At 42.4% G+C, this 12,088-nt stretch overlaps 1 protein-coding gene across 1 annotated transcript; it reads left to right on the top strand.

The window, feature by feature from the left end:
• The first annotated feature begins 6,159 nt into the window (after positions 1-6,159).
• On the top strand, positions 6,160-7,539 carry ASB12 (ankyrin repeat and SOCS box containing 12). Its single transcript, XM_059385716.1, has 2 exons — positions 6,160-7,000; positions 7,406-7,539. Exons 1-2 carry the CDS (start codon positions 6,175-6,177, stop codon positions 7,537-7,539), a joined length of 960 nt encoding a protein of 319 aa, XP_059241699.1. The 5' UTR covers positions 6,160-6,174.
• Positions 7,540-12,088: the final 4,549 nt, after the last annotated feature.

Raw genomic sequence — 12,088 nt, 5'->3', positions numbered from 1 at the left:
GATAATGTGACTATTTCTCAAAGTATTGCCGTATGACCGCCTTCATGTAAAGAAACCAAGAAGATAAGATGATACTTTTAAGAACTGAGCTTTTGACAAAGTTTCCAGTTCTGGAAGTATTTGGTTTGATGCTTTAGGTATGAGAGGAGTGGGAGAGGCTGTGGGCATTTTCTTTTCTTTTCTTTTTATTGTGCTATGTTAGTCACCACACAATACATCATTAGTTTTTGATGTATTGTTCCAAGATTCATTGTTTACATATAATACCCAGTGCTCCATGCAATACGTGCCCTCCTTAATACCTGGCACCAGGCTCACCCATTCCCTCACCCCATCCCCACTAAAATCCTCTGTTTGTTTGTCAGAGTCCACAGTCTCTCATGTTTTATCTCCTGATCCCTGCCCCCTGCGGTAGAACTGAGGTTACTATATTGGGGAAGCCTTTATAAATGAGCAGGGCCTTCTCAAACTTTGCTTTAAAAACTTCTTCAACTTTACTGACACATGTTCCAGTATGGGAGTCTCTGCTTCTCACTGTTCTCCTCACTCTTGGGAATGGAGGTAGGGTGGTGTGAGGGGAGAATAATGTGTTGCTGGACTTTCAAGAATGGAAAAAGGAAATTCAGAGAGGCTGAGTTAGAGAGGGAAAGAAAAGAGTAACTGATCCAGAGGGAGATGTAATAGAGGAGGCTGGACCTTTTCAAGCCCTTTTGTGGATAGTTAGGAACACCCACAGTGCTGGAGCTTGGCCTGTTTCAATGGTGGAGATGCCTAAGCAGGGACAGACTAGAAGCCTGAGGCCTTGCCTCACCAAGCACCTGTCTATCTGTCAGTCAGAGCTTTCAGGACTTCCCTGCAAATGCCTTCCCCTCCTTTTTCTGGGATGGCTCCCAGAAAGACATTAGTAAGATAAGACTGCCCTTGGAAGGGGGGGTGAAGGATAGCCTAAAATTAACCTCTGGACCTGATGCCTAGCTTTTAGGCGGTGTTGTTAACAGTGGAAAGCAAGGACCCTGTCTGCTTAAGCCTCAGGGCAAATAGGGGTTCCCTGTGGAGGGGCTACCAGGGCCCAGTGCTTCATAGAAGGGCAGCAGCTGGCAGCGACTCCAGGCAGCCTGGCCTCAGGCTGAAGCCCAGTGAGTATCTGGAGCCTAAAACAAAATGATGTTTCTAGGCAGGAATGAACACTTAGGGTTGCAGGCCCATGGACCTGTAACCACCATGCTTCATAGGTTTTTCTTACTGGATCTGGTTTCTGGGAACACTTGGGAGATTGGTAGGGAAATCTGCCCATATAAGGAAGGAGGATTATGATAATGGCTTCCTGCTATGTCTGTCCTAAGAAGGTGTGTGTGCCTAGGCTCTAGTTCTTGAGCGAAATTGTGTTTATACAATATAAGGAAGGTACAGATTTGTCTTTGCATCCCTGTGTGTTATATGTCTCTGTTGTGGGGTGCATCTGGCTGGACCCAAGGGCAGAAGGGCAGAGCTCCTCAGGTTGTGGGGAAGAAGGTAAAGCTTAAGAATAGTTTACTAATGCCTCAAGAACTTTTCCAGGGCCCACTAAGCCCAGTCTCTTCCCTTCAGTTCTTAAAATGTATTCATAAAGCTAGAAGAGGGCCTTAGATAGAATTTAAAGGGTACAAAAACATGGATGAAGTAAACAACTACCTTTTTTTAACCTCTGATCTCTAACTGAAATTTACCATTTCCTTTCGAGGACGAGCAGACTGCAAAGGGCTATAGTATTACCAGTTCCTATAACTTGGTCATCAGAAAAAATCATATTTCATATCATATTACACTTGCAGATGAGATCTGGAAATGTCATTTATACTTATCATGACTTAAATTATTAATAGATCTTGGCATTTAGTGTGTTAATAAATAACATTTATTACTACCTCATGCAGTTTAAAAAATAGCTGTATTTCAATATAATTGGTTTCCTTTAATCTCATGTATTTTATTTTATATATTAAAAAACAATCTGAAAGGAGACAAAAAACTTAAACAAATTGCCATAAAGGTCAATGTCACAACAAAAGTTTTAAAACCTTTGCCTTTTGGGGATCAGGAAGGGGATCCTTGCATAGAATGGTCACATAATATCTCTTAGCTTAATAACCACAGCAAGGTGAAGTTAGACAATAGACTAATTAAATTTTTTTACCCTATCTGGTAAGGCACAGTTCACTCAAGTGTCCAAGTCAGCTGGGGTCCATGACTTGATCTTTCTTTGGAGGCTCATTAAATGGGCCCTGCTGTGGACTTCTGGTATGACCTTTGTGAGAGCTTCAGCATTTCCTTCCATACTCCCTGCCTTCTTCATGTCCCTGGAACCAGCCTCCTCTTCCACCAAATAGCAAGGGAATCCCCACTGGCTGTCAGAAGAAATGATCTGTAAAGAAATATTCCATGACCAAAATCCCTGGAATTCAGCATGATCCTTAAAACTAAGGATTCTGGGAACTGCAATGTAACTCTACTTAAAGCAAGGGAAAGGAGGACGTGTTTGCTTTTATTTTTTATTTTATTTTTTTTAAAGATTTTATTTATTTATTTGACAGAGAGAGATCACAAGTAGGCAGAGAGGCAGGCAGAGAGAGACAGGAGGAAGCAGGCCCCCTGCTGAGCAGAAAGCCCGATGCAGGACTCGATCCCAGGACCCTGAGATCATGACCTGAGCCGAAGGCTGCAGCTTAACCCACTGAGCCACCCAGGCGCCCATGTGTTTGCTTTTAATGTTGCAGTAGAAAGAACAGGATGAGCAGTAGGGAAACATGTATCTATTCCTGGCTCTGCTATTTCCTTGATGGAAGGCACCTGGAAAATCCCTTCCTTCTCAGACTTCAGTTTTCTACACCCACAAAATAGGGATGATGCTACCTGTCCCACCGTGTGAAAAATGTTTGAAAAGCACAAGATTATAGATGTATTCTGAGTTCTTGCTAATGAGACAATTGACAATAACAGCCATGAGACTTTAGAAAGAAGTCCCTGCTCTCCTCTGAGCCTTGGGTTTTTAATCTCTAAACTAAGGGAATTAAATGAATTGAAGCATTTCTCTGAATTTATAGAACTTTAAGTAAGGGAACAATAGTAGAAATTGGAGACCTAGGTAATAATAATCACTTGTTTCTACAATTACTGAGCTACTGACTACTACATTCAGGTACTATTTTAAATGCTTAACTCACTTAATTATTAATTTAAGTGTTAACTCATTTAATCCTAACAATAACTCCCTGAAGCAGGTACTACTATCATCCTCTCTTTAGAAATGAAGAAGTAGGCACAGAGAGATTAAGTGATCTTCTCTAGGTTACACAATTACTAAGTAGTGGAGCTGGGTTTGAAGCAGAATTCCAGACAATGTCTTACCACAACTTTATATGTCCTCTCATTATGCAGTGGGTATAAAACAGACCCATATAAAGGAGTTACAAAGCAGTTTCATGACTGCTATGGTTATATAAGAGTACAAACTCTGGAGAAACTAACCCATCAGAAGAAATTGCATGTGACATAAAGAAGCATGATGTATATGGAGAGCTGGCATTTATTTTCCCTTATTGCTGGATCATGGGGTATAAGTAGAGGAGTAGCAGGAAATGAGCTTGGAGATGTTATTGGCCAAGATATGCTCATAAAGGACCTGTGAGCCAGGTCAAAGTATTTGGGCTATACTCTGAGAGAAAATGGAACCATTAAGGGATTTAAAACAGGGGATTGATACAGACAAGATTTGTATTTTTAAATGATTGTTTTAGTTATAATATGGAGAAAATATTGAGATGGAAAAACAGCTAAGAGACTACTATAATAGTTGACACAAAGAATGATAGGTACTTGGGTAAAGCACTGGCAATGGGGATAAGTCTAAAGGGCGTGGTCTATAGAGGTCTTAGAAAGTAAAATCCTTAAGACTTGATGAGCAATTGGATGAACATGGGACAAAGATATAAAAGGACTGAGATGAGTCTTGGGTTTCTGGTTTGGTTGACCGGATGAATAGTGAGAAACAGGTACGGATCAAATTTGGTGATGAATGGTGATGGTAATGGTGATGTGATACTACTGACTTTGAAGTATCTGAAGAAACTCAGTGAATACATTTTGCTGAAAAGAGAGCTGGGGGGCTTGGAATGATAAACTTGAAATCATCAGAATTAACATGACAGCTGGAGCTCTGGACTGGAAAGAATAGGATCAAGGAGAGAACAAAGGGGAGCATAACTATTTCAGGGTAGAACATAGAGGAGAAAAATCAGGAGAGTGTGCTGGTCAGGAAACCAAAGGAGGAGTATGTAGAAGAAAGTGGTTAGTGAGGACAGATGTACCAGGAAGGTCACAGAAAGAAAGATCTGAGAAGAAGCCAGCAGATTTAACCACAAGGACGAATTTTTAAAGAACTGTCTCAGTGTGATGGAGGAAAGGTGGAGCCAGACTGCAGAGGGTGAAGAAATGAAAGATAAGAAAGATAAGAAAGTAGATGGTAGACAACTTTTTGGATACGTTCAGTGAAAAAGAGAGAGATGAAGAGAAAGGTAACTAGAGTAAGAGAAAGGACTGTAGAAGTGTTTTGTTTCTTAAGATGGTTGAGGGGAAGGAGCCATTGAGGAGGCTGATGGGGTAGATAGAGGAAACTTACCTTTAAGGTAGCTCTTTTCCTCTGAACAGCACCATGAAGCAGGGACAATCATTTCTGTCTTGTAGATGAGGAAACTGGGTCCTGAAGAAGGGAGGAGATTTGCCCAAGTCTTCTGAGCTAGGAACTGGGGTTGTTGAGTTGCAAACTTAGGTCTGTATGATTTTTAAAGTCCTCTACTTATTATTGCATACCTCAAATAATAAGACCATATATGGAGTTGATGCTAGTGGGTGAGAAGGGGCCTAAAGTTGAGGGAGTCCCCACCCACCCACCTCACAGTTTTTTTCTATGAGGTATGTACCTAAAGTACCAGGCTAACAAAGGGGGGTGGAGGTAGATGGTGAATAAAAAAAGATATGTGGCCCTGAGACCATGGCTGCAGGGTATGGGAGAGTAGGGAGACTTGAGCTCTGAAAAACCTACCAGCTTACCCTGATGACATTACAAACTGAGGTGGTTACTTTGTCTTTGGAGCACTAGGAATAGGCCAGGTAAGGTCAAAGGGTTAAGTCAGTTATTGGGCCATGGATAATTTTATAAAGCCTAGGAATAATGGTGAGAGAAGAATTGAGGGTTGAGGCAAAGACTCTAAGCTGTATTGGGCAGAGATGATGGGAAAAGGTTTGACTCAAAGGGATGGGGACTCCATGGGATCCAAGGAAGTGCTAGGAATCGAAGCAACTTTTGTATTGATAAACCCCCAGGTCCACCAAAGAGGACTTGCCCTGGAAATGACTATTTCCTGCCATCTCTTTGATTTCATTTTACTTGAAGTGTTCTTTGTAATGTCATCTTTACTTAATCAGTAAATGTCATTCAGCATCCATTTCCTGTGTAACTCTGTTGCCTAAGCATGAGGCCGGAGTCTGAGGGGAGGTCACATATAAAGGACTGTGAGGAGGTTGAACTTCATCTAAAAGGCTGACAGATGGAATTGAGGGCCCACCCCATGAGACTAATGTCAGAATGCTTAGGGATGACAACTTGACAACACAAAACAACATTCTTCTGGCCTAGCAACAGCCAGACCAGAGCCACTTCATTAGTCCACACATTCTGAAATAAGGAAGATGCCTCTATCAAATCCCCGATCATGAGTCCTTCTGGGAGTGGAGGAATACAAGATGGATACAACATTCCTTATCTTGGAATTTATGCACTGAAGCACAGATAAGTGCAAATATAGTGTGAAAGTTCATAGCTAAAGTCTAGTTGTGATCCTTTGGAATCCCTGAGCAAGAAGAGGAGATTAGGGAAAGCTTCCCAGAAGTAGGAGATGAAGGTCAAGCAGAACAACATATACGAAGGCACCAAGCTGTGAAATGGCCTGATCTGTTTTGGAAGCTATCTCTGAGCCCTAAAATAAGATGAAGTAGGAATTGGAAGAAAGGGGCCCATGAGTGAAGAGCCTGATGATGAATGGTTGGGGGAAAGGGCTGGCATCCAGGCTTTTTGATGTGGGCCCTCAGTCTTCCCCCAATATTTGTCACCCACAGACCTGGCATATTCTCCTGCTCATAATGAGAATAGTTCTGCTCCAATCAATCAGGATGAACCTCATGGACATCACCAAGATTTTCTCCCTCCTGCAGCCCGACAAGGAGGAGGAGGACACCGACATGGGGGAGAAGCAGGCTCTCAGTCAAGCAGTGTATGACAATGACTCCTATACCTTGGACCAGCTTTTGTGCCAGGAGCGTTACAAACGTTTCATCAACAGTAGAAGTGGTTGGGGTGTTCCTGGGACACCCTTGCGCTTGGCTGCTTCTTATGGCCACCTCAGGTGTTTGCAGGTCCTTCTGGCACATGGTGCTGATGTTGACAGTTTGGATGTCAAGGCACAGACACCACTTTTCACTGCTGTGAGTCATGGCCACCTGAACTGTGTACGTGTGCTTTTGGAAGCTGGTGCCTGTCCTGGTGGTAGCATCTACAACAACTGTTCTCCTGTACTCACAGCTGCCCGTGATGGTGCTGCTGCCATCCTTCAGGAACTCCTGGGCCATGGTGCAGAGGTCAATGTCAAGGCTAAACTACCAGTCTGGGCATCAAACATAGCTTCATGTTCTGGTCCCCTCTATTTGGCTGCAGTCTATGGGCATCTTGACTGTTTTCGTCTGCTTTTGCTTCATGGGGCAGACCCCAATTACAACTGTACTGACCAGAGCCTATTGGCTCGTGTCCCACGGCCCCGCACCCTCCTGGAAATCTGTCTCCACCATAACTGTGAACCAGAATACATCCAGCTGTTAATCGATTTTGGCGCTAATATGTACCTTCCATCTCTCTCGCTGGACCTGAACTTGCAAGATTATAAAGGCAGTGCATTGCTGTTGCAGGCCCGAGGTGAGTTTCAAGCATCTCAGGTCTATGGACCTTCTGGCTTTGAGGTCCAAGGGCCACAAATCACCCCCGAAGCCAAACCTTCTATGATTGAGTTGGAGAAACTACCATCTTCCTCCTTCTCCATTGGAGAAGATGATTCTTTATTAAGGAAGGGATCACTAAGATAAGGTGGGAGTAGCATTAACAGAATTTCTGGTTCTGGCTCTGCCAATGACTGTTTTGTGGCCTTGAACACGTGTGTGTTCCTATTGGCACCATGCATTGAGGATGGTGTGAGGGGGAGGTACGGTTCATAGAAGGGAGAAAGCAATTAGAGCTGCAGGAGCCAGAGCAGGGTGGATGCAGGCTTAGATGGGAGAATAACACTGAGAATTCCTTCTTATGACTTGTTTCTTCTTCTTGTAGCCACTCCTCGGTCACTACTATCACAAGCCCGTTTAGTTATCCGCAGAGCTCTGCTCCAGGCCAGCCAACCACAAGCCCTTGACCAGTTGGATATTCCCCCTGTGTTGATTAGTTACCTCAAACACCAACTGTAATCTTGCAGCCTTACCATAAACCCACAATGCCTACAAAAACCACCCGGGGATCCAGGTAGCTGGAGGACACTACAGCTACACCTATTCACCTAGAGCTGCTCTCCTGTATTATCCTCCACAATAAAATCCTCATCAAAATAAATCCTGGTGGCTGTTATGACTGCTATGTGTATGGGGTGGGGAGGGAGGTTCACTGGGGAAAGCAGTCTGCTTGGCCAAGGGGAAGGATGATATTATCTGGCATTTGACATGCATAGTAGTCCTGGCTATGGAAAGGGGAAAAAAAAGTAACCCAATGACTCACACCTCCTTCAAGATTCTCAAGAAAATTTAGAGCTGTGTTGTCCTAAGAAGCAAGGTACTAAAGAATTCAAGTGGATGCAAGTGTAGCATCTGCTTGCTCAGCCTTGTACCTCTATTCACTTCTCTGACTGCTACAAGGCACACTTTCTGGGGCTGTCACCCAACCCCCTATTCCTCTGAGTCAAGTAACTAAGGATCCTTCATTCTTCACCTTGAATCATAGACTGCATACCCACTAGTCCAGTTTATAGTCAAGATATAATTGTAGTGCATAAACAATGAATTCTGGGACACTGAAAAGAAATAAAAAATTAAAGAAAGATATAACTGGGAAAACAAACTACTAAATATCTATAGCAGAGGATTTAATGCAGGTAAGAAATATGTTACATAGAGGATAGGTTCAGAATCCAAGCAGGACAGGAAGGTAACCCAGAAATTAGTTACAGCAGGATGCCAACACTATCCCTACACTGAAGGGATGATGGAGGAGGTATGGTCAGAGTCCCTGGACAGGGGTCCCCTCATGGAAAGCAGAATCATAGACTTGTCCCTGGGTGCTAGAACCACAGAAGAAAGATGCTGGTCAAACCAGAAGAAGGCAAAAAAAATACCTTCCCCTTTTCTTCATTGCTGCCCATCAGTCTGTCTCCAATGTCACTCTCATTAGGGGAAAATAGAAGTCAATGAATATGAGAGCCTAGGAAACAGCTCACAGGGATCAGCCCACTTGCTGCATAGGGCTGAGCAAGGGAAGGTGAAGAATGGAGGGGCAGTGGGAAAAAGTGGTATGTTCTGAGCCAGAAGCCGGGATCACATAGAAGAATTGGAAGTGTATGCATTGGGAGCCACAGAAGAGACACTCCAGAGATACCACCAGAGGCACAAAAGCAGAGGCTAAATACCAGGGTTTCTTCATTTTTCTAATATCTCACCCAGTTCCTCATTGAACCCAGCCTGATTATTGATGAGAGGACCTGGAAAATGCTTCCTACAGTGGTCAGTCTCCACATGATGTGGACAAGATCCTGGACCAGGATAAATAACCACCCAAATTCAGATCTAGGCATCTAACGGTACCTTCTTGTAGTTCTTCTGCACAGCTGTGGGTGGGGATATGGACAAATAGTGAAAGAGACACAAGATGACAGAGTGGAGAAGGAGACCCCAGATAATCTTTAGATGCTTAGAGCTCTTCCTAGGAGCTGCCTTGACAGTCCCTCTACATCATGATCTCCTATTATGAGAAAATGGAGGCAGAGGATAAGTTCTTGAGCTGACTTGCCTCCTTACCTCCCCCACTCTCCCTAGCTCCTAGTGCCTGAGAAACTTTAGGAAGGGAGGTAAGAAAATTGGATATCTATCTCCATAGTCCTGTTCCACTCAGCTTCCAGATTTTTCATCTTTGCTTTGGAGGGTATGCAACTGTTTATCTACAAGGAGCAAAATAACTGAAGGACTTAGCTGTAAACACAGACAGGCAAATTCAGGGAAGACAGACATAGCTCTTTTCTACATTTCTTTCAATCTGATCTCCTGAGGAATGAACTGTCCTGGACTCCCATGCTTTTCTCTGTCTCCCATCCCTTTAGGGCTCTTGAGGATTAGGAGTCACTTTCATCAGTTCCATCTGCTATAGGCCCCTGGGAAAGTACATCTTTCAAATGGGGCCTGGCCAGGGAGACCTCTCCTGTGGCTTCTGGGGCATGGGTTCTCTGGCTGACCCATGAAAGCATGTAGATACTCTGGGCCTTTCAAAAGGAATGACATTTGAGAAGGATGTAAGAACACACCAAATTCTAGGCAGAAAGGAAGGGCTGGAACTCAGATGAGCAGACTGACAAAGTCAAGTTCCCATAATTGTCCCAGCTCTCCAGACTACCCCTAGTTATTTTTCCAGTTGCCTGTGTTGCTGGTGAGGAGAGACAACTTCAAGGCCTAGTTCCTTATTTTACTCCCCTCCCCAGGCCTGACCATTCCCATTTGGACAATAGGACAGGGGCTGGAATGGGTCATTTCAAAGTCTGATGAGAAATCTTCTGAGGCAACTTTCACTAGGAGGCATGAAGAGTTGGAAAAGGCAGAGGTGGTATGTCTGTTCCTGGAGTGAAATCTCCCCCTTGGCCTTTAGTTCTTACTGGCATTGGCCCCCAGTGATATAACCCAGTCTCCCTACCACCACCACACTCCCACTTCCCTAACAACAACTACCAGTTTCCAGGAAGCCATATCTTAACCCTTTCAGGTGACTTAGGCTACCTCTCACCATCCTTTCCTCCTTATTTCCCTCTTTTCCTCCCTTCCTTCCTGGCATTGTCATGAATCTGGGGCTGGCTCAGCTCTGCATTTGCACCGATTCACCTAGAGTTTGCGTTCTCTCTGGCAATGTGAAAATTCTTTTGCTTTATTCAGAAAGGTGGACCTCAAAGACTAGATCCAAAGTACAAAATGGCCCACCAGACTTCAGACACCAGAGATATCCCCTTCAGTTGCTAACAAAGAAGGTTTGATGGAAGAGGTTATATTTGATCTTGACCTTGAATGGTGGAAAGAGTTTTAATCAGCAGAGGGAAATAAAAGGTATGAGTGGAGGGAACTCTGTGAGCAAAGATACAGAAGCAGGAAAAAGGCCAGTGTTTGGCTAACCAGTTTAGTTTGGTTCAAGTTCAATGTATTCTAACAAGAGTTAGGCTGGGGACTAGACTGGAGAGGGCCATGGATACTCTGGTATTTTGGACTTAAAGATTTCAATTCTTAGAATGAGATATGCACAGTCATAGGAATGATTTATGGAATCATTATAAGAATGATTTATGATGTATGGAAAACATGTTTTTTGATTTCCCAGGGAAAATCTGGCATCATTATATTTTTAAATTGAGATATAATCAACACAGAACATTTTATTAGCTTCAGATGTACAACATTGCTTTAATATTTGTATATGTTATGAAATGATCACCACAATGTCTAGTTAACATCCATAACCATACATAGTTACAAAATCTTTTCTAGTGATGAGAACTTCTAAGATCTACTCTCTTAGAAACTTCCAAATATTAAATAGAGTATTATTAACTATAGTCACTATGCTGTACATTATATCCCCTATGAATTATTTATTTTATAACTGGAAGTTTGTACCTTTTGATCTCTTCACCCATTTCAACCAACTCCTACCTCCCACTTCTGGCAATGACCAATCTTTCCTCTGTACCTATAAGCTCATTAAGAAAATTAGTTTCTACATATAAGGGAGATCATATTTGTCTTTTTGTGACTGACTTATTTTACTTAGCATATTTCCTTCAAGTCCATCCATGTTGCTTCAAATAGCAATATTTCATTGTTTTTTATAGTTGAATCACATTTTCTTCATTCATTCATCGATGGACACTTAGCCTGCTTCCATGTTTTGGCTATTGTAAATAATGCTGCAGTAAACATGGGGGTGCATATATCTTTTCAGTTTTGGTGATTTCTTTCTCTTTGGATGCTCAGAACTGCAATTTCTGCATCATACGTAGTTGTAGTTTTAATTTTTTGAGGAAACTCCATACCATTTTCCATAGTGGCCACAGTATTTACTCACCAACAGTGCACAAGGGGTCCGTTTTCTCTACATCTTTGCCAACAATTTTTCTTTCTTTCCTTTTTGATAATAGCCATTCTAACTAGGTGTGAGATGATAGCTCACTTTTAAAAATTTAAATTCAATTAGTCAAGGTATAGTTTTGTTTTGATTTTCATTTCCCTGATGATTAATGATGTTGTGCACCTTTTCATGTACCTCTTGGCCATCTGCATGTTTTCTTTTTAAATTTTTTTCCTTGTGTGACTTTTTTATTATATTCAATTAGCCATCATATAGTACATAATTAGTTTTTGAAGTAGTTTTCAATGATTCATTAGTTGTGTATAACACCCAGTGCTCATCAAATCACATATCCTCTTGATTGCCCTCACCAAGTTACCCCATCCCCCACCCACCTCCCTTTCTGCAACCCTCACTTTGTTTCCCAAAGTCAAGAGTCTCATATGATAAGGGAAGGAAAACTGAAGGGGAAGAAATAGAAGAGGGAGACAAACCATATGAGACTGCTCAGTTTTTAACGATTGTTTTGTTTTTGTTATTGAGTTGTATGAGTTCTTTTTTTAAGTGAAAGAAGTATTTTTATTTTATTTTATTTTATCCACTTAGTCACTGTACACTATATCATTAGTTTTTGACATAGTGTTCAATGAT

This window comes from Mustela nigripes, chromosome X (genome assembly GCF_022355385.1).
Source record: "Mustela nigripes isolate SB6536 chromosome X, MUSNIG.SB6536, whole genome shotgun sequence".
NCBI classification, from domain to species: Eukaryota; Metazoa; Chordata; class Mammalia; order Carnivora; family Mustelidae; genus Mustela; species Mustela nigripes.
This window is presented reverse-complemented; position numbering and strand designations above follow the sequence as displayed.